This window comes from Staurois parvus, unplaced genomic scaffold (genome assembly GCF_062004578.1).
Source record: "Staurois parvus isolate SC_StPar_1 unplaced genomic scaffold, SC_StPar_1.0 ptg001272l, whole genome shotgun sequence".
In the NCBI taxonomy this organism is placed as follows: Eukaryota; Metazoa; Chordata; class Amphibia; order Anura; family Ranidae; genus Staurois; species Staurois parvus.
Window position 1 is genome coordinate 493244 of NW_028319068.1, and position 24257 is coordinate 517500.

At 43.1% G+C, this 24257-nt stretch overlaps 1 protein-coding gene across 2 annotated transcripts in view; it reads left to right on the plus strand.

Annotated features, from left to right (window-relative positions):
- SSR4 (signal sequence receptor subunit 4) overlaps positions 1-24257 on the plus strand; it is a 45555-nt gene that overhangs the window by 10015 nt on the left and 11283 nt on the right. The window contains exons 2-3 of one of the 2 annotated variants that reach the window (XM_089660779.1): positions 5036-5154; positions 23859-23933. In XM_089660779.1, coding sequence (XP_089516905.1) covers positions 5036-5154; positions 23859-23933 — 194 coding nt within the window. The remainder of the gene's footprint in view (positions 1-5035; positions 5155-23858; positions 23934-24257) is intronic. The other variant, XM_089660780.1, reaches the window with a different exon arrangement.

Sequence of the window (24257 nt, forward strand, 5' to 3'; positions counted from 1 at the left end):
ACATTACTGTGTGTACAGGTGCTGTGAATAGCACCAACACAAGCATAACTGGGCACTGTGTGATACTGTTACACAAATATGTGATCCCAGCCTAAATGTTAAGGGATTATTCACACCAGGGAGCCGTGCTAATTGTGTGTGCTGGGAGACACAGTGCCAATGTGCCAATCCTGGTTGATCTGGTGTGAACATGTCCTAAAAGTTATCATTTAAGCTGAACTCCAGGAACATTCTGTTTATAAATGTACAGTGTGCCAGCTTGGTTACATGTAATTATCAATAAGTTACATCTGGAAGACTGTACAGTCAGTGCTGTTCTATTCTGGGTGCTAGTGTAACATTTGCTTCTGATTCACTGGACTCAGTCACTCTTTCAGTACCTGCACCATTTAGCAAATGTATTTTTTCAGTAAATAGGAGGCATTCTGTGATTGGATGACGTGGTAACATCTCTTTTCCACCTCATCCAATCAGAACACCTTGTGTTCATTAAAAAATTGAATACAGGGCCTATCGTGACCTCCTTGAGTTTACTTCATTGTTGGACCCTGAGCTAGGAATGCCCTCAGCACCGAAAGTTCTGCCCTGTGAAAAAGACACTAGGGGTTATTCACTAAAACTGCATGGTGCAGCTCTGCCTAGAAACCAATCAGCATCCAGGTTTTATTGTCAAAGCTTATTTGACCAAGCTGAAGTTAGAAGCTGGCTACCATGCAAAGCTGCACCGTATTCCAAGTGCACCAGTTTTAGTAAATCTACCCTTAAAGTATCACTGAAGAAAAGATGGCAAGAAATCTTTTAACTTCAGCTGTAATTGTAGGATTTGAGTGATATTTAGGCATGGCTTTACACCTACTGTATGTGTTGGCATGGCACAAACCTTAAAACAATAATACACCCAGAAACAAACATATTATTTTGCAGCTTACTCATTCTTAGATGTGATGACTGCTTTAGTTTTTTTCTTTTTTAGGCTTTCCTTCATTTATTTTCATCTGGTGATCCAACCAGTAAGTCTGTTGTTTTTCAACAGAACAAGCTGTCCACAAAATGTAGCAATTAGAGTGTAGAGACAAACCATTTACCACTGACAGGGGTGCTTACAATGATCAGCCTTTGTTTATTCGTGTCAAACGTTTATCCAAAAAGAATAAAACTGTTTGCTATAACAGCTTGTGTAACTGCAGTGTGAGCTGGAGTTTGGCTTCAGTTTGATAGTGTATCTAGATCTGCTAGTACATCTAAAACTCTTCTTCCAACAGACTGACAATGCTGCTGTCCAAAGGTGCCCCCTATGCTCCTTCATCCAGTGTGGGGGCACTCTAATACAGGAGGTACAATGGGGCAAAAAAGTATTTAGTCAGCCACCAATTGTGCAAGCTCTCCCACTTAAAAAGATGAGAGAGGCCTGTAATTGGCATCATAGGGAGACCTCAACTATGAGAGACAAAATGAGAAAAAAAATCCAGACAATCACATTGGCTGATTTGGAAAGAATTTATTTGCAAATTATGGTGGAAAAAAAGTATTTGGTCAATATCAAAAGTTCATCTCAATACTTTGTTATATATCCTTTGCTGGCAATGACAGAGGTCAAACGTTTCCTGTAAGTCTTCACAAGGTTGGCACACACTGTTGCTGGTATGTTGGCCCATTCCTCCATGCAGATCTCCTCTAGAGCAGTGATGTTTTGGGGCTGTCGCTGGGCGACACGGACTTTCAACTCCCTCCAAAGGTTTTCTATGGGGTTGAGATCTGGAGACTGGCTAGGCCACTCCAGGACCTTGAAATGCTTCTTGCGAAGCCACTCCTTCATTGCCCGGGCGGTATGTTTGGGATCATTGTCATGTTGGAAGACCCAGCCACGTTTCATCTTCAATGCCCTTGCTGATGGAAGGAGGTTTGCACTCAAAATCTCACGATACATGGCCCCATTCATTCTGTCCTGTACATGGATCAGTCGTCCTGGTCCCTTTGCGGAGAAACAGCCCCAAAGCATGATGTTGCCACCCCCATGCTTCACAGTAGGTATGGTGTTCTTTGGATGCAACTCAGCATTCTCTCTCCTCCAAACACGACGAGTTATGTGTCTACCAAACAGTTCTATTTTGGTTTCATCTGACCATATGACATTCTCCCAATCCTCTTCTGGATCATCCAAATGCTCGCTAGCAAACTTCAGACGGGCCCGGACATGTACTGGCTTAAGCAGGGGGACACGTCTGGCACTGCAGGATCTGAGCCCCTTGCGGCGTAGTGTGTTACTGATGGTAGCCTTTGTTACATTGGTGCCAGCTCTCTGCAGGTCATTCACTGGGTCCCCCCGTGTGGTCCTGGGATTTTTTCTCACCGTTCTTGTGATCATTTTGAACCCACGGGGTGAGATCTTGCGCGGAGCCCCAGATCAAGGGAGATTATCAGTGGTCTTGTATGTCTTCCATTTTCTAATTATTGCTCCCACAGTTTATTTGTTCACACCAAGCTGCTTGCCTATTGCAGATTCAGTCTTCCCAGCCTGGTTCAGGTCTACAATTTTGTTTCTGGTGTCCTTCGACAGCTCTTTGCTCTTCACCATAGTGGAGTTTGGAGTGTGACTGTTTGAGGTTGTGGACAGGTGTCTTTTATACTGATAACAAGTTCAAACAGGTGCCATTGATACAGGTAATGAGTGCAGGACAGAGGAGCCTCTTGAAGAAGGTACAGGTCTGTAAGAAATCTTGCTTGTTTGTAGGTGACCAAATACTTATTTTCCACCATAATTTGCAAATAAATTCTTTCTAAATCAGCCAATGTGATTGTCTGGATTTTTTTTCTCATTTTGTCTCTCATAGTTGAGGTCTCCCTATGATGCCAATTACAGGCCTCTCTCATCTTTTTAAGTGGGAGAACTTGCACAATTGGTGGCTGACTAAATACTTTTTTGCCCCACTGTATGTTACTGGCTAGATCACCAGGTGAAAACAGAGGGGAAAAGCCTAAAATTAAAACTAATGCAGCCACCACATGTAAGGATTGGTGAGCTACAATACAGTCAGGTCCATAAATATTGGGACATCGACACAATTCTAAAATTTTTGGCTCTATACACCACCACAATGGATTTGAAATGAAACAAACAAGATGTGCTTTAACTGCAGACTGTCATCTTTAATTTGAGGATATTTACATCCAAATCAGGTGAACGGTGTAGGAATTACAACAGTTTGCATATGTGCCTCCCACTTGTTAAGGGACTAAAAGTAATGGGACAGAATAATAATCATAAATCAAACTTTCACTTTTTAATACTTGGTTGCAAATCCTTTGCAGTCAATTTCAGCCTGAAGTCTGGAACACATAGACATCACCAGACGCTGGGTTTCATCCCTGGTGATGCTCTGCCAGGCCTCTACTGCAACTGTCTTCAGTTCCTGCTTGTTCTTGGGGCATTTTCCCTTCAGCTTTGTCTTCAGCAAGTGAAATGCATGCTCAATCGAATTCAGGTCAGGTGATTGACTTGGCCATTGCATAACATTCCACTGCTTTCCCTTAAAAACCTCTTTGGTTGCTTTTGCAGTATGCTTTGGGTCATTGTCCATCTGCACTGTGAAGCAGCGTCCAATGAGTTCTGAAGCATTTGGCTGAATATGAGCAGATAATATTGCCCAAAACACTTCAGAATTCATCCTGCTGCTTTTGTCAGCAGTCACATCATCAATAAATACAAGAGAACCAATTCCATTGGCAGCCATATATGCCCACGCCATGACACTACCACCACCATGCTTCACTGATGAGGTGGTATGCTTAGGATCATGAGCAGTTCCTTTCCTTCTCCATACTCTTCACTTCCCATCACGCTGGTACAAGTTGATTTTGGTCTCATATGTCCATAGGATGTTGTTCCAGAACTGTGAAGGCTTTTTTAGATGTCGTTTGGCAAACTCTAATCTGGCCTTCCTGTTTTTGAGGCTCACCGATGGTTTACATCTTGTGGTGAACCCTCTGTATTCACTCTGGTGAAGTCTTCTCTCGATTGTTGACTTTGACACACATACACCTACCTCCTGGAGAGTGTTCTTGATCTGGCCAACTGTTGTGAAGGGTGTTTTCTTCACCAGGGAAAGAATTCTTCGGTCATCCACCACAGTTGTTTTCCATAGTCTTCCGGGTCTTTTGGTGTTGCTGAGCTCACCAGTGCGTTCCTTCTTTTTAAGAATGTTCCAAACCATTGTTTTGGCCACGCCTAATGTTTTTGCTATCTCTCTGATGGGTTTGTTTTTTCAGCCTAATGATGGCTTGCTTCACTGATAGTGACAGCTCTTTGGATCTCATCTTGAGAGTTGACAGCAACAGATTCCGAATGCATATAGCACACTTGAAATGAACTCTGGACCTTTTATCTGCTCATTGTAATTGGGATAATGAGGGAATAGCACACACCTGGCCATGGAACAGCTGAGAAGCCAATTGTCCCATTACTTTTGGTCCCTTAACAAGTGGTTAAGGCATATGTAGGCACATATGCAAACTGTTGTAATTCCTACACCGTTCACCTAATTGCTATTAATTTGAGGGTAAATACCCTCAAATTAAAGCTGACAGTCTGCAGTTAAAGCACATCTTGTTAGTTTCATTTCAAATCTATTGTGGTGGTGTATAGAGCCAAAAATGTTAGAATTATGTCAATGTCCCAATATTTATGGACCTGACTGTATATTGAAGTTTGGTTTAGGGTTTAACACTACAATAAACCCATTTTGAATGACACCTGCAACACATCTTCATTTAAGCACACCACAATATACTGTAATGCATTTCCACCTCCCCAGTCTAACAAGGAAAGAAGTCTATTCTTACCTATTCTGAGGCTGCTCTAGTCCGGTCACATGATCAGGTCCCATCGCTGGCTTCAGTGGGATAGAGGACAATATATACAAGTAGTCATATACAAGTTGTGCTAGCTTTTAGCGTTTTAAAGCTGGCTTCTAATTCCGGGTGAGGTTTGACTAGGCCTATTCTAACCTACTTTACAGTTTTCTATGTTTATTTTCAGGTGAAACTTGCACAGAACCTTCCATTGTCCCGTCCTACTATACTACCTCTGATGCAGTTATATCGTCTGAAGTGGTTTTCATTGTAGAGATCTCTCTGACTTGCTCTAACGGGGCACAGGTGAGTTCATTCTGGATGCCTGAATTTTTCCTGTTACTTTTCATTTTATGAACAAGGTAATGGATTTATGGGAGTCTAGTTAAGGCATCGTGCATGTAGATGTTTGCCCAACTCTCCTAAATGCCTTTCCTGGCAACAGTGCTTTGACAGAAAAAATGCTTGACATGTGAACACTTCTAGACTCGTTTAGACACATCAAGCTCTTGCGCGTTAATTCATTTAATTGGCCCTGGGTGCCATTGTCTAGCCTGTAGAGATTTGTGCATCCGTCTATGGTTATGTCTCCCCAGGCCATCACTGACCCACCACCAAAACGATCATGCTGAACGACGTTACAGGCAGCATAACGTTTTCCACGACCCTTTCACGTCTGTCACATATGCTCAGGGTGAACCTGCTCTCATCTGTGCAAAGCACAATGTGCCAGTGGCAGACCTGCCAATTCTGGTGTTCAATGGCAAATGCCAATTGGGCTCTATGGTGCCGGGCAGTGAGCACAGGGCCCACTAGAGGACGTCGGGCCCTCAGACTACTCTCATGATGTCTTTTTTCTGATGGTTTGGTCAGAGACATTCACACCAGTGGCCTGCTGGAGGTAATTTTGTAGGGCTCTGGCAGTGCTCATCCTGTTCCTCCTTGCACAAAGGAGCAGATACAGTCCTGATGGGTTAAGGACCTACGGCCCTGTCCAGCTCCCCTAGAGTAACTGTCTGTCTCCTGGAATCTCCTCCATGCTCTTGAGACTGTGCTGGGAGACACCACAAACCTTCTGGTAATGGCACGTATTGATGTGCCATCCTGGAGGAGTTGGACTGCCTGTGTAGGATCCAGGTATCGTCTCCATGCAAAACTAGTAAAAAACCGAAAAGGTGAGTAGTGAAAAAAATGTCAGTGGCTCCACCTGTAAAACCATTCCTGTTTTGGGGGTCAGCCCACTGTTGCTCCTCTAGTGCACTTGTTAATTTCATTAACACCAAAGCAGCTGGAACTTACTTAACGGACAAAATCAATATCCCAGGAGTTTAATTGACTTGATGCTATACTCTGATTTTAAAAAAGTGTTTAATTTTTTGGAACAGTGTATAATCCATAGAGAGACACCCACTTAGTGGGGAGTCCACAGCAGCATCAGGAGTAAGCTTATTTAAAGATGGATTTGGCAACACGTTGAAATGCCCTGCAATTATAATATTATCAGTAGTATAACCAGATAAAAGGGTAGTCAAGGTATGTAGATATAATGCCATGACCAGCGGGTGCACATATAGGCCTAAAATAAGCATGCCAATTGCATCAATGACTGCATGTACCAGCACATACCTTCCCTCGTGATCTGATTTAAGATTCAACAGGGTATAATTAAAGGACATATGCTGAAAAAGCTGCATGGCAATAATGGCTCACCCAGGGTTTCTTTAAGCTCAAAACTTTACTGCCCACTAAGTGAGTTTCCTGAAGTATACACATATGAGGGTTGTACTTCTTGATTTTTGCTTTCAACCCCCGTACATTCCAGGAGATAAATCTTATGGAAGTCATGAGAAAGAGTAACCTATAAATCTAACAGGATAGAAATGGTTCCAAAGGCCCAGGGGAAGGTACGCTCCCAGCACAATAGACATACAGAGATGAATCCCGCCCGCAACCCAGTACCCATGTACAGAAATTAAAAAAAAAAAAACCCTGCTGTTGAAGTTGAAAACCACTGCTAAGAACATTCCCCAACAAAAAAACAGAAATGAACAAAACCCAACCCAGACTCTCCTGGCATCTCCATTGGGAAACTTGGAGTGCTTAATACCTGAATCCAAACAATAGAAACAATCCCTATTGGGGGGGGGGGGGAAATACATAGAAGATAGTGAAGATGAATACAGATAACTTTTGTGTGACCAATTCAGTCTGCAGACAGTCCAGTAAACAGCCTGTAGGATAATGGAATCCACTATAAAGGCCAAGGAGAAAACACTTAGTCTGAGTGTTGACTAAGGGCACAAACGTATGTACTTAGGGGCTGCCCTCTTCTCAAATCCAGGAGGGATTCAATACCTTCAATACCCAGCTAACAGGAGGTTGCAGAAAATGTTCATAGATCTTTCCCATGGATAGGTAACCTCATCAGCTGCTTGGAGGCTCGTATGGGCACAAGAGACTAGCAGGATCTGGCACAACAGATAAGCAGGCAGGATCCTCAGTAATAGGTCAGGAGGGAACATCTGTAGCAGGTCCAGGGGTAGAGTCTAGTCCAGAGATGATCCCCGGGTAGCATCCTCCACAAGGAGGCAAGCCGGGAATAGCATAATGTACTTTAAACCTCGAGTGTGAATTTGGGTTGAAGGTCCTCCAGAGCCTCTGCGTTTCCACCGAGTAATCGAGGGGGAGCATAAGCTTAACATTCTCATAATGCAGCGCCTTAAATTTCTGCGTCTCCAGCAGCACCATGTCTCTATCCCGGAAGTTGAGGAGGCAAAGGATGAAGGTGTGTGGTGGAGCACCTGGCGGGCCCATCGCTGGTGGCATCCTATGAGCTCGCTCTACCGCAAAAAAGGGAGAAAATGGTGCCTGAGGGAGGAGCATGCGCAGTAAGCACTCCATGAAGGCCACAGGATCTTGGCCGTCCGCACCCTGCGGCAGCCCGACTACCTGAAGGTTATTCCGGCAGTTCCTGTTCTCCATGTCTTCCGCAAGGGATTCCAGGGATTTCACCTTGACTTTGAGGTTATGTAGGGAGGCATGGTGTTCCCGAACGGAGTCTTCTGAGTTGCCAATGTGCCTCTCTACCTCAGTAAGCCAATGTCTGTCCTAATCAGCCCAATGTCAGTCTGCAAAAGGTCTATCTTAGCCGTGAGCTTGGTCTGACAGACCAAGATGGCTTGCATAAGGGCAGTAAATTGATCGGGCTTCAACTCTGCGGGGTCCCCTGCCTCAGTCTGGGTAGCCATGTTAGGAAGTCCCAAGGCGCCTTTCCCTTCACAGACCATGACAGTTTAGAGGCTGAGATCCGCTTATGTCTAGTCCCAAAGCAACCTCTGGTCATGCCCTGAGATGCTGAGGTGTATATACCCTGTCACCCAGAGATCCCTATAAAAACCGGATAAATGCAACAGGCTTGTGTAGAGCTTCGGTCACTCACGTCTGCTCAGGTTGCCATCTTGACCACACCCCCCTACATTTAATATTTAATTTGTAAATAAATATATAAATTCATACACTGCTGGACTATCACTAAATCCCCAGGGTAAAGTCTTTTTTGATTTAGTTATTCATAAGTCTAATTATTTATTGGTCTTAAAAAAAACTGTCACATGACAGTAAAATTGGTATAGGTAATTGGTACTGATGAGTACTTGAGAAAAAGTATCATTACATGTACTCCTTTTAAAAAAAAAAAAAAAAAAAAATGGTATAGGTGCATCCCTACTTTCGATCATGACTATTTTTTCTTCTTTCACTGGAGAGTATTCTAATTTGCCCCATTTGTTAGTTGTGGATTGCTCCATCACTCTTTTGAGCATTACTTTCTGCTTGAATAGATTTTGTCATTCCTTCTTTGCACTGTTTTTACAGCTTGGTCAGACAACTTCTTCACATTCTGTAGCTTTCTAACTTGTGAAGAATATTCAGTTATCATACAAAGGAGAGAAGTCTTCCTCCTATACATGGAACCAAAGCTCGTTCTACCAGAGAAATATTCATGCGTCAAGCAGAATTCAACTGCCTATAGAATATCCCCAGAAACCACGTGTTTGGCAGCCAGCTGAGTATTTTACACCACTGACGAATATCACTAGGATGCCCCAGTATAATTATGCCCCAGTACTAGGTAACTCTGGGAGCATTATCAGCAATTTGTCTTTTACCAAAGATTGTATTAGGCATGTCAAAAGAAACATACAAACCATGACAAATCATATGGTACAGAGCAACAACAAACAAAGATAGGGCAACAACACACGGCAAGCACAGAGATACCCATACAAGACCCACGCAGGGGTCTCGATAACACTATGGAAGGCAAAGGGCTGCCCACAACCACTTTCACAAATATAAAAGTTACATATAGAAAAAGAAAACGCATAGAGAGCAACGCTTTCATAAGGCAATGTTGTCCCTGACAATCAGACTTGTAAGACAACCAAAATAAATGGCAGACAATCTGTCTAATTTAAACAAACCATACAAAAAAAAGAGAAAAAGAAAAAAAAAAAAGAATCAAACAGGGAAAACAAAAGGAAAGGAGCACAGAGAGAGAGAGAAACAGACCAGCAATAAGGAGGAGTTCACCGGGGGGGGGGGGGAGAGCTGGGAGACACGATACCCACATAAGGGGAGAGGAGAGGCTAAACCCAACACATCATTGATTAGTAAATTTAGTAGTAAAATGAGAAACTGGTTGATAATCCACCATGGTTGCCAAACAGAAACTTATGTTTATCTTCCAATACCACCGTCAATTTTTCGTTGATAAAGAAACCTTGGATTGTGGACCTGACCTCCTCAAATTGTAGAGGATTTCCAAGTACCGGCAATAGTCTGTTTAGTAGTCCTAAAGAAAAAAGTGACCAGTGAGCGCAGTCCATGAGGTTAAAATGTAAGACCTCAATAGGATCCTTTTTTAAGGTTAACGGACGTAACTGAATAAATGAGATTATAAACTCTAGTCCACATGTGATGGGCCACTGCACAGGTCCACCAAATGTGGAGCATCGTACCCTCTAGAGAGCAGCCACAAAAACACTGGCAGTTATAATCAAGTATACATTTAGCTAGTCGGGATGGGGTAAATACCATCTGGAAATTACTTTCAAGGAATTCTCTAATGCCGGTATGTTACGAGAGCATCCGGAAACTCCTTGCCGCATAGACCCCCATTCCTCAGCAGAAATTTCCGCTTGAAGCTCCATATTCCATTGTGCACAGTAAGCAGGCAGAGGTTCAGCTATATGGTTCTGGATCAATAGATACATTTTGAGATATGGCACCTTTAGTGGAAGCCGACGCCTTACAAAGCGATTCAAAACCCAAATAGGTGCGAGGGGAATCCCATTAACGAAGCAAAGGTACAACAAAGTGTCGCAATTGCAAATAAAATAACTCCAAGGGAGGAATAGAATGACTGACTCTCTCGAAGTTGCAATCAGCAAGTGGACCATCGTAAAACCATGAGTTATCCACCAATGAAAGGCCATCTTATCAGAGTCCCCAGGGGGAAAATGCGAATAATTATAAGAGAGGTAAATGCGGGGAGATCAAACCCGCCGAACACTTGCATGAGTCCCAGATTTTTAAAGTGTGTTAAGACAGGGTTCAACAATTTAGGCACGAAGGAAGCCAAGGTAAGGCTGAAGGCAGAAGGGGATGCATGTCCAAAGTATCTGTCGTTGCCCACAAGGGTAAATTCTTTAGAGAAAAAAGCTGAATGAGGGGAGTAACTTGGGCCGCAGTGTAATAATGCTGAACGTTCGGAAGACCACCCTGAATACATGGGTGGTAAAGCAACTGTTTAGACAAGCGAGGACGCCCTAAAGCTCATACAAACCGTAAAATGTGGTGTTGTAAGATGCGGAGTATATGGGGCAGAATCCGAACAGGGAGCACTCAAAAGTGGTAGAGTAGCTTGGGAAGATAAGTCATTTTGATCGCTTGGGCCCTACCAAACCAAGATAAGGACATAGACTGTCAAGAAGAGAGCAGTTGAGTTAGCTGAGAAAGTAAAGGAGGAGCGTTCGCCTGATACAACAAATCATAAGAAGGTGTACATTTAACTCCGAAATAAGGAAGAAAGGAAGTCCATTGAAACGGAAGTTGAGATTGGATGTGAGTCACAAGCTGTTGGGGGAGGGAAATGTTCATAACCACTGACTTAGTAGGGTGTACACGTAATCCCGAGAGATGAGCGAAATCAGTCAAGAGCGATAAAAGATTGGGGAGAGTAATAAGTGGAGATGAAAGATGCATCAGAATATCGTCCGCAAAAAAAGGCGATCTTATGATGTAATCCCGCCAACTTGAGACCTGAAATATCCAGATGAAGCCAAATACGAACAGTGAGGGGTTCAAGAGCCATGATAAAAAGGAGAGGAGACGGGACAGCCCTGACTTGTACCACCCCTAATTGAAAATCGATTCAACCCCATGATAACGGACCGTAGCGGACAAAACACTGTAAAGGCTATGAATCCACTGAAGAATATGTCCCACGCCCCACCTCTGCAAAGCCTTCTGTAAGTAAGTCCAGGAAAGAGTATCAAAGGCCTTAATCATATCCAAGGACAGAAACATAAGGTCACGAGATCGCGTTTGAGCCAAATGACTAATTAAAATAGAGTGTCGAATATTATCTGTTGCTTGGCGTCGAGGTACAAATCCCACTGATCTCTATCAATTAAAGTAGAGATTAACACATTCAAGCGATTGGCCAAAGTCTTAGTCAAATTTTTACGTCCACGTTCAACAAAGAAATAGGACAATAATTCGACCAAGATTGGTGGTCTTTCCCTGGCTTAGGAATCCTCACAATCTGGACCTTAAGCTTTTCTAAAGCCAGCTTAAGTTGGTTGAATACCTGGGCCAATACAGGGACCACAACATCGCTAAATTTTTTATAGAAAAGACGTAAAACCATCTGGGCCAGCACGCTTATGCACCTTTAAAGAATGAATCGTCTGCCGAAGCTCATCTTGTGAAATATCCGCACCTAACATGTCCCTTTTAGATCATACGTTATTTGGGGCAGAGGAGTCTCCTGAAGAAACATGTCAGTGATATCAGCTGGGGCATCCTTCGAGTTTCGAAAGGTGATGGCAGAATTCTTCCACTATGTGCTTGGGATTGGAAGTTCTCAGACACGTCCTGGTTCTCAGAGTGTAATGAGGTTGTCTAAGGGCAAATTACCTTAACTTATTAGCTAACATAGTTCCAATTTTGTTACCGTTCACATAAAACTTCTGACAAGACCATCGCAAATGACTCTCAGCCTCGTCAGTCAAACAAAGATTGAGATCCGTATGAAGACGATCCACCTTCCGTCAGAGATCAGCCGTTGGAGACCGCTTAAAAAGCGCCGTCACCTTTTCAAGCTCATGTTCCAACATTCGGCAATGCTGGTCTTGCTCTTACGCCGCCTGGAAGCCAGTTGTATGATGTGGCCCCTAATAACTGCCTTATACGCTTCCCAAAGAGTAACAGACGAAGAGACTGTACCCAAATTGTTCCGAAAAGAATCCAAGCATTGTATTCGGACATCCTCGACTACAGAAGAAATAGAAAGAAGGGAACCAGGAGGGAGCCCCTAGACATTGAGAGGGAACCGAACATTGCATGATAATGGGATCATGGTCAGACCATGGCACCGTAGGATATTTATCAAAATTAAGTGAGGAAGAAAAGGAGTCACAAAAACATGATCAATACGAAAATGGTTAGAGTGGGGATTGGAGAAAAAGGTATAATCCCTAGAAGATGGATGTAATTCTTGCCAGGCATCGACCAGATTATGGGAAAGAAGAATATGCCCAAACTCCACAGCGCAGAGGAGGCCGCTGAGCCCGCGGGAGATTTATCTAGTTTGGGATTAAGGACTAAATTGGAATCGCTTGACATCATAAGATGGCCTTTGTGATGGGTCTGAAGAATTGACAAAAAACAAGTTTGTCTCATTAGGGGCAAAGTATGTACAGAAAGTAACCTCTACATCCTGTAGGATCCCTACAACTATCAAATAATGGCCCTGGGGGTCCAAAACTACTTTACGCTCTTGAAAGGGCAAGGATTTACGAATTGCTAAAAGAACCCCCCTGCTTCTTAACAGGGGCCGAGGCAAAAAAGACTTGGGCATAACGACCATCTAAAAAACGGGAATTATAAGAGGTCAGGTGAGTCTCGTGCAGACACACTATATCGATTTTGGAGCAGTGAAGATATTTAAAAACTTTATTCCGTTTTCTGCGGTGAATTCAAACCTTGAACATTAAGTGACAACCAGTAAGAGTCATGACAACCGACAAAAATCTCTTGACCAAGGAAGCACACCATCCAGGGGCCAAAAGTCAACCAACGCATACCCTTTTGGGCACAATGCGACCACCAACCTGGAGGCTCCCTAAACAAATGAGTTAACCTAACAGCACCCAAACCAACCCAATTAAGGGCTTTGACCTAGATAGGGAAAAACATACCAAAAAATCCAAACCTCAGTAAACCACCACAGCCTCCCCCACGTACCCAGCTCTTTCACAAAATCAAAAGGGGAAGGACCACCCAACTGCAAGGTCAGCCCTTTCCAACCAGCTGGAAGTTCTGGGAGTGAAGCTGGGCCAGTGCTTGAGATCTTTTGTCAGCTTCTCGATTTGAAGACTTTCTCGGACTGCGGCGTAGGCGAGGTAGATGCACTGATGAGTTCGTTGAAGTCTGTGAAGTAGAGATGGGATCCAGGAGACCAAGTTCCAACAGACCAGATCAGGTGGGTTACTTCCAGTTCCGGCGCCGCATGGGGTAGGGAAGGCATCCCGCGGCTCCGGAGCGTTCTATATATAAATACGGCTCCCCGCACTGGAGGACCGCGGTATACGGCACGGGAGTGCCCCCCCCCCCCTTGCCGTCCCCGCTCCCGACCAGATATGGAGCGGTATTTGCGGCTAGCATCGTCCGGCCAGGATCCTGCTCCCTGTGCACAGAGGGACAGGTCTCCCATCTGTGCAGCCAAGATGGCCGCTGATGATCATACTGCAGACAGCAGCCTACACTCCCCAGAGCCAGATATACAGCGCAGCAGCCACAGTTCTCCTACCCTCATGGCCAGCATGGAGACAGACCGAGGGCCAGACCCAGGTCCAGGGTCGGGATACGGTAGGAGAGATGTACAGCCGCCTCACACACTATTGACAGGGCATGCTGAGCACAGTAGTCCCACAGACCAATACGACCAAATTGCACAGGCTGTTGCTTCTATATTGTTACCAAACATTACAAAAGCAGTGGACAGAGCAGTGAATCAGGGAATAGAACAGCTCCGAAAAGAATTGGGAGAAAATGTTAAACGCATAACCGAAGTTGAACAGCGACTCTCTGACTTAGAGGATGAATGCCAAGCTATGCAGGCGAGTGCTACACAAGCCAAACGTGAGCAGCAAGCCATCCTAGAAAAGCTAGATGACTTAAAGAACCGTTCCTTTAGCCCAGGTCAGCTGCCTGAAATCTGCTCTAAATGCATACCCGCAGCATTGGGAATCGCGACGCCCTGCCAAGTTGAAAGGGCGCATAGACTGGGTGCCCCCTCGAATGACCGACGTACACCACGATCCACAATTGTTAAATATCTTAATTACGCTGACCGAGTGGCCATTCTTAACTCGTTTCGAAATTAACGATCCCTACAACTGGATGGGCACAAGCTTTTATTGTTTGCTGATTATTCGCCAGAGGTTTCTCGCAAATGCAAATCGTTCCAGTTAATTTGCACTGCATTATTTCAGAAAGGAGTAAAATTTACCCTTGCCTAACCCGCTACGCTTCGCGTCACTACGCCTGCGGGGGAATCTAAATCATTTGCGCACCCAGAGGAAGCCCTTCTTTACTTGCAAAGCAATTTTCCTGATGCCGGTGGTTCTCAATAGCCGCCTCGAGATCTTGGCCCGTGAGATCAACGTAGTCCCAGAAAGGACCCACCGAAACGCCAACGCATTAACCGTGCATCAACAAACCAAAGATCACCCTGACGGCTGAGTCACACGTTACTGGCCAATCTATAAATTGATCTTCTTTACCTACCGACAAAGTCTAGTTTAAGTACATTACTATCAGTTAATTACGATGTTTAAGCTTGCCCTACTTGGAATTGCTAGCTCTATCTCATGCTTATAATAGCTCGGTTTTTTTTGTTTTTTTAACCTGTTTACACGGTATTATTACATCTTTGGCTGCCGCGCTGCCATAGATGATGGGGTGATCTGATCCCTTCCCGCTTTCACTAATGGCCTGGGCTGCCGTAGGGGGCTCTACCTTTCTCCTATTTGTTTACACACCTCCTTGGCGCCGGATCTACAACCCATCATTTCCGGTAACGCAGGCTACAGGAAGGAGACCACATGCGGAATAATGTGAAGTCCAGGATAACTATGCAGTTTATTGTTTTTTGTTTTTCTGAGCGCCCCATGTTGGGTCGGTCGGATTATTGTATGTTCTCACCCCCTTCTCCCTCCCTTTCTTTCTCTTTTTCTTCTTTCCTTATTACTCGGAGACCCTACAACGCCACTTCCTCTCATACAGACCCGAGGGGACACAGACCATGGGACTGATTTCACGGATCGGCGGCTAGCTAAGGACGATTTAGATACCTTTCTGATCATCTCTACACCTAGTTCTGTATGCTTCGGGTGATCTCTTGGAATGTTAAGGGCCTGAGATCGCTGCATAAACGCATGGTCATTCTTAGACATTTAAAACTTATGAAGGCAGATATTGCACTCCTTCAGGAAACTCACCTCACCCAAACAGATTTTATACGTATGAAAAAATTGTGGGTGGGACAGGTATGGGGGTCGCCATCTCCCTCTGGCAAAGCAGGGTTGCTCATCCTTCTTCATAAACATATTACACCGGACATTGTCCAGTTAGTCACAGATGAGGAGGGCCAATACGTTGTAGCACATGTCATGCTAGACTCCTCCCCTTTAGTATTGGCCAATATATACGCCCCAAACTCCTCGCCCAAACCTTTTTTTCAAGATCTGTCCTCAAAATTGTCCAATTTTTTACACCTCCCTGTACTAGTAGGAGGTGACTTCAATCAATGTAAGGACATACGGGAAGATAAAGAAAAACCCTTTATACCGAATTGCCCAACTAATCCCACCTCTTCATCAACACCTTCATTATTACGCAACTTCACAGAGTCGCTGCAGTTCACAGATGTGTGACGATTGACTCACCCAGAGGGGAAGGAATTCACGTTTTTCTCTCCTGTACATCATACCCTGTCCAGAATTGATTATTTTTTTGTTAATCGCGCGCTTTTGCAAAACATCTCAGATTCTGAGATACATGATATAGTGATCTCTGATCACTCCCCGATTTCTATTTGCATACGGCATACGCAAAATACTCACCACCCACGTACCTGGCGTTTCCCCTCTTTTCTAGCACACAATCGGGACTTGCTTCAACTACTGAATACTGCATGGAGTGAGTTTTGTGAAACAAATGCAGAACATCTATCAGATCCCAACCTTTTTTGGGAGACAGGCAAAACGGTCTTACGTGGCAAAATCATTCACTTCCACGTACAAGAAAAACCTTCTTCGTAATTATTCAGCAGCAAGTCTGCGTTTAAGACAGGCACAGCATGATCTAGCAAATCTAAATTCCCACGAACATAGGACTGCATGGTCAGAGGCCAAGCATCAATTTGACATGTGGGCTGCTGCCCAAGAGTCCATACACAAATCACACAATGACCTGCATTTTCATAAATTCGGCAATAAGCCAGGCAAATTGTTAGCACGGTTGTGTAAAAAAACATTCACACCTACTCTTTTTACGTCCCTGAGAGATGCACAGGGAGTGCTAAAAACGGACCCTCCAGACATTATACACGTTTTAGAACAATTCTACCAAACTCTGTATGGCCCGGACCCTATAGACATATCTGAAGGTACCTCTTTCTTGGATCAGGTTACACTGCCTAGGTTAGATCCCACTACACTTCAAGCTTTAAATGCTCCCATTACCTTATCGGATGTGTCCCTACCTATTCAATCACTTGCAAATGGTAAAGCCCCAGGCCCGGATGGCTATACCGCCGAATTTTACAGGTTAATGGCGGAGTCCATTTCTCCTACATTACAATTGGTGTTCCAGACCATTCAGGAAGGATTACATTCCCTCAGGTTCCCAAGCCTACATCAAATTGATAGCCAAAAAAGACAAAGACCCGCTGGAACCGGGCTCGTATTGTCCTATATCGCTGCTGAATCTAGATGCAAAGCTTTTATCAAAAATCATAGCATCCCGCCTAGCATCTATTTTACCTGCTCTTATACACCCTTTCCAAGTGGGATTCGTACAAGGGCGCTCAGCTGCTTCAAATATTCGGAAGGTGATATCCGCTTTGAGTCAAGCCACGACCGACACACAGCAAGACGCGGCAATAGTTTCATTAGACGCCGAAAAGGCTTTTGATAATGTTAGTTTTGAATGGCTTTTTTTAGCGCTCGGAAAGTTTGGATTTGAGGGCTTGTTTATGCATTTGATTCACACCATGTACTCATCTCCCACAGCCCAAGTTGTAGCAGCAGGACACATATCTAACCCTATTTATCTTCATAAAGGCACAAGACAGGGGTGCCCACTGTCCCCGCTACTTTTCAATCTAGCTCTAGAACCACTAGCTCGCTTCTTATTGTCAAAATCTGATCTACATGGCATCTATGTTGGACAAGAAGAGTTGAGACTTGCGCTGTTTGCGGATGATATTGTAATTTTTACTTCAAGCCCCTCCCTCGACTTGCCTTATATTCAACATATCTTCTCCTCCTCCTTCCGCTTATACTCCGGACTCCGTATTAACTTTTCAAAAAGCGAGGTGCTTCCGCTATTCCACTCCCGCCTTCCGGAATGGACTCGAAATTCGCAATTCAAAATCGCTCCCAAATATATTACCTACCTAGGTATAAAGATAGGGAAACGTGCTTCATCATTATATACATTAAATTATACGCCAACGATTACAAAGATTATTGGGGAATTGGACATGTGGAAGGAACTACCGCTTTCCCTCTTGGGCAGATTACATCTCTTCAAGATGGTCAGCTTCCCGAAACTCCTTTACCCACTCCAATCCATACCTCTTTTGCTCACACACAAAGACATAGCGAGACTGAACAGGGCTATATCGGCTTTCTTATAGAAAGGCAAACGTCCCCATATAGCACTGGACAAGCTGTTTCTACCTAGATGTGAGGGAGGCTCTGGGCTCCCTAATATTCGCATCTACAATCTTTCCTGTCTACTTCGTATAGGACTAGACTGGCTCACCCAATCTTCCAAATACTCTAACTATCACTTAGAATCTGCACTAGCATTTCCGTATGATCTCTCGGCCCTGCTGCACTCCAAGGTTAATTCTCTGCCGCCCCACTTAAAACATAACCCATTCATCCGAGACACCCTTATTACATGGAGGGAAGTTAGGCGAAAATTGGGGGTCTCTCCTTGGCTTTCACGCTTCCTCCCTATTCATCATAACCCCTCTTTCCCTCCCCCTCAATCTCACGATGCATATGATACTTGGTGATCTCAACAACTGACTTTGGAACACCAACTATATGACATCTCTACAGGTTCCCCGAAACTTCTCAATAGTATTCTACAAACCTATGTACTTCCGGCACATCACTTCTTCTATATACTACAAGTGAGGAACTTTAACTCCATGGCCCCTATTAAATCTACCAGATTTCAATCGACATTCATTGACGTCTTAGCGAACTCTCGCAAATACAACATCTCAAATATATATAGTCCGCTGAATCTTCTTTTTACCAAGTCTTTAGAGAGATTCAGTACAGCGAAAATCCTGGGTCAAGGACTTCAATAATACAATTACAGCAGACCAACTATTGTTAGGTTTTCAATCCACTTGTGCCTTTAATAGCAACGAGTTCTGGCGTGAACAAGAGCTCAAGATTTTACATTGTGCTTACATACCTTGTCTTTACTCTAAAACAGACCCAGCCCTGTCTACCTGCCCTCTATGTGGAATTCAAAAACCATCACTACAACACAGATTGTGGACCTATGAATTCTTGTACTGTACCGCGCTCCAATATTATCAACCTTTTGTGATTGACCTTTTTTGATTGTGTGAATTTCTTAATATACCACCTATAATCCAATCATTACTTACTTCTATGGTGCTTAAATATACAATTAACATAAATTCATTTATAAATGTGAATTAAAAAATTATATGTGATTATAACAAATATTAATAAAAAATTAATGAAAAATTGGAATGTCAATTCTATGTGAATAAAATTAATAAAACATTAATAAAAAATGGGAATGTCAATTATTTTTTTTGAATTTGAGATGGTGTTGTTATTCAATTTAGTTAATGTGATGAGTCTGTGTTCGCAGCTTGAACCTCTCCCTCCTGTCTCCTCTCCTCTCTCCTCAGCTCAGCCTTCTCAATTGTGCTTTCTTCACTGGCTGCTTTGTTTATTCCTCCATATATACGGAACATGCAGAGAAGGGAAAAGAAACATAGTGTCTTATCCGGGATATAAGTGATTTATTGCTCTTTGATCTCCCACTCACATTGTGTAAATGTAAATAGCGCTTTGCATACAATGTATCCAGATCGTGCTTCAGACAGCCTGGCTGGTGTGTTTGCTTTCAGTAAATATACTCGCTGTTCCTCTGTGGATGCGTGATAACGTCACCGCCCCTCCCCTACGCGTTACGCTACAGGGACTCGTAGCTTTCTCTGGGGGATGTGGATGTGGAAATCCACATCCCCCAGAGGAAGCTACGAGTCCCTGTAGCGTAACGCGTAGGGGAGGGGCGGTGACGTTATCACGCATCCACAGAGGAACAGCGAGTATATTTACTGAAAGCAAACACACCAGCCAGGCTGTCTGAAGCACGATCTGGATACATTGTATGCAAAGCGCTATTTACATTTACACAATGTGAGTGGGAGATCAAAGAGCAATAAATCACTTATATCCCGGATAAGACACTATGTTTCTTTTCCCTTCTCTGCATGTTCCGTATATGGAGGAATAAACAAAGCAGCCAGTGAAGAAAGCACAATTGAGAAGGCTGAGCTGAGGAGAGAGGAGAGGAGACAGGAGGGAGAGGTTCAAGCTGCGAACACAGACTCATCACATTAACTAAATTGAATAACAACACCATCTCAAATTCAAAAAAAATAATTGACATTCCCATTTTTTATTAATGTTTTATTAATTTTATTCACATAGAATTGACATTCCAATTTTTCATTAATTTTTTATTAATATTTGTTATAATCACATATAATTTTTTAATTCACATTTATAAATGAATTTATGTTAATTGTATATTTAAGCACCATAGAAGTAAGTAATGATTGGATTATAGGTGGTATATTAAGAAATTCACACAATCAAAAAAGGTCAATCACAAAAGGTTGATAATATTGGAGCGCGGTACAGTACAAGAATTCATAGTTTATATTTATACACCTAGAGAGGGTGTAATTAGTGCCTAGCGATCTAATATTTAATAAATATTCACTTAAGCACACAATTAACACTAATAATAGAGTAAGTTAACTCCTGGTGGCTCACAAAAAACTATTCTATTAAAACAGATTGTGGACCTGTCCCCCTATTTCGGCATTCTGGCAGCAAGTGGTTCGTTTCATATCCATCATCACAGCTTTCTGCTTACCCATCCACACGCTGCCGCTGCTGTTCGGATATCTGGAACATTCAATCATTGGCCTCTTTTCTTCACAAACATCATCCTTCAGAGACAATAAATCCTGGATATCAACCTGCCTTGTAATTGCAAGACGTCTCATTCTCCGCCAATGGGTATCCGACACCCCACCAACTATGACGGGGGTTAAACAAGAACTCAACACTCTTTTACGCCTGGACAGGCTTCACCTAATTACCTCTCCGACTACATCAAAGGAATCCAATTACTATAGAAAATGGAACTCATATATTACAGGCTCATTATCCATACAAGAGCAGCTTTCTTTACCCAGACAAGGACTCGTTAAAACTTTATCTGTTGATCGGCTGTGTGTATACCTATCTAACTCGCCTATGACCATTTCTAACTTCCTTATTCTCATATACTCTGACTCCATAATCACTTTTTCAATCTATGATCCTTTATAAATTCAACACTGTTCCTACACAATTGATTGCCATTAGCCAGATGGAAGATGACACTCACTTCCTTCACATCGCATCACATCACATTACATCACCCAAGATGGAACATGTACCAACATATATTCGATGCATATGCAAGCTATCTGATTGCTAACCTATATCTTGTTGATTTTTCCATATCTCTGTCCCTTGGTCTCTTGTCTCTTCTTTTTCTCATTTTCTTTTTCTCCATACTATCTCTACACCTTCAAGTATAATCCTCTCCATTCAGCTCATAATTGGATTGTATAATCCCGATGGGATGTTCTCTACATGTACGAACCTCATCTTTCACACCTTCTCATACTACTTTTCCTACTTGGTTATCACCATGATTAGTATACCATAGTATTGTAATAGCACCCATTTCTAGCGGCTGTCATTACCGATTTAGGGCTGTGTTCAGTTTATTTGCCACACTACTGCACCCAGCTAGACTTGATGTCACATGGGTATTATAACTGTGTCATTGTTTCTTTGTTTGTAATTTGTTAAAACCTAAATAAAATAAAATTAAAAAAAAAAAAAAAAGATCAGATGGGTTAAAGGCATCGCATTGGGACCCCTTATACATAAAGGACAATCTGAAGGGGAACCCCCAGCGATCACGAATGTGGTTGTCTTGAATAATATGAAGAAATGGCTTCATAGACCTCTTTAAGATAGTGGTTTGGGAGAAGTCAGAGTAAATCTGATAGGGGTGAGTCTGAAACAAAAGGGTCTTTATTTCCCTCGCTATTCGTATCGCCTGTTCTTTCGGTTTATAATAATGGAATTTTAAAATGATGTCCCGAGGCGGGCCTTCAGGTGGTCTACAGCCCAAGGCTCTGTGTATCTTATCCATCTCCAAGTGTTCTACCAGAACATCAGGGATTAACTTTGGAAACCGGGATAACACAGAGCCTTGAAGATCTGTAATAGTCTCTGTCAGGCCCCAAATGCGAATATTACTGCGACAAGCTCTATTTTCCGCTTCTTCTGATTGTTTAGAGATTGTACTATAGATATTATACTATAGATTGTATATTTTCTATATCGCCCTCGTGGCCATCTGAAACAGTAGTTACATCATCCATTCTGTGTTCTAGAAGAGCAGCCCTCTCACCCACATTTCTAAGTTCTTTGGGTAAATCTGCTGATTTTGCGGGATATTTCTCCCAGTTCCTCCCGAACAAACCCCTCAGATCTTACCTAATAAAACTGAATCCTGATCCATGCGGGATGGCTGCAGGGCAGAGGGGAACTGTGCAGAGCTGTCAGCTGAATCTTCTTCTGAGTTTCCATGTGACTGCCTCGTGGTTTCATCAGCAGGGGGGGCCTGCGCCATCTTGGAAGGGGCTGGCGCTGTGGTTTAGGGTCGGCATGCTGTTTAGCCTTGACCCGATTGGGAGGAGCCATGGTTGCCGGGAGCACCCTCACACCTTCTGACACCCACGAATATCAGCAGGGTCCCGCTAAGTGCCGTCAATTCGGAGGGAAGCAGAGTGTCCAGGGTGAGCGGAGCAGGGTTAGATTGCAGCCATCTTGGCCCACTCCGCACATGTGCCTTACAAGCAATTTTTTTTTTTTTTTTAAATCTGAATGAAGAGCGTTAGTGAGAGAACATGTATGTGTTGACTGATCTTGTTTTGGAGAGGGGGGAAATCAACCTTTGTATATGATGCCATGGATGCTTTTGGAAAAGAAAACCATTGTAATGAAACAACCATCCCTTATGTGTAAGGATTTAAAGCCACAGTATGCATTAATTGCTTGCCGGCAAATCACATTACTATGGTTGTTCGTTGAAGGGGACCTAATGGTTTAGCATTTTTGTTAAAAAAAAGAAAAGAACACCTTGCTGCTGCAGGATGCCTGCAGTTACTTGTGTTGTGCTTCATAATTTTTGTGCTTTCTTTTCACCTCTCCTTGTGATTTATAAATCAATGACACCACAGCTCTTCACTGCTAAGGCAAGATCTTTAGTTTGTTGACAATGGGAGATACAGCTCAAAATTGAGGCCTTTTAAGCCTTGTACACAAAATGAGACAATCAGACGAATGATCTTCTGTTTTTTTTTTTTTGTTTGTTTTTGGTTTGGTTTTTTTGCTATTCTCATATCTCATAGTCTTGAAAATGAAGTTACTTAAAGTTGCTAAATTTCTCATAAGTCAGAATACAACTTCGGAAGTGATGCAATTGTATTGTATTCTTTTTCAAGCATGCGCAGTCTTGGTCACTCGATTTCTTCTTTTGTTTTTTTTCGGACAAATACTGTACTGATTAAACAAAAATTGTTTACTCTGGTATAATTTTCATGCTTGTCCCTTCAGATAATTTAGCATGAACTGTCATGAGCAGTTCTTGAAAATTGTGTACTAATGATCGGATTATCGTACGATCCCACTGAAAGTGGTATTTTTTTGGTTCGATTTTCTCATCATATGTACTAGACTGTAGTGCACGGGTGTCAAATTGGCAGACCTCCAGCTGTTGCCAAACTACAAGTCCCATGAGGCATTGCAATATTGACAGTTACAAGCATGACTCCGAAAGGCAGATTGGACTTTTCACAACAGCTGGAGGGCTGCCAGTTTGACACCCCTGCTTTAGTGTGCCCTTAAAATGCAGGGGATTTCCCAAACACAGGAACACAAACATGGAGCTTAGTGCAAGTACTTGTACATATGTCTTTTTTACTACAAGTAACATTAGAAGTATATAATGCTGTAAGTTATCTTATTGTGCAGCATACTGTGTGATTCTAATGATTGCAATTCCTTCCTTTGTAGAATGTTGCACTTTATGCAGATGTGAATGGAAAGCAGTTCCCAGTCACCAGAGGCCAAGACATTGGCAAATATCAGGTAGGAGAATAAACCGATGACTAATGGCCTAATAAATGCTCTTCATAAGATATTAAAGTAGTACTGAAGTGGTTGCAAAGCCTAAAGGTTTTTGCATCCTATTTATTAAAATAAAAAAAAATTTCCCCCTCCTCATCTCTTATACTTGAGCCTGATCTTGATCCAGCGCTGTGCACAAGAGCAGAGGCTCTCTCAGCTCTGTCTCCTCATTGTCTCCCTCTGCTGTCACTCACAGGCAGTGAGCCGGGAGTGGTGGTCGAGCTGTGCTCTGTGTGTCAGTGGACACACACTCCTGCTCAGGAATGAGCATGCACAAGTGGCTTG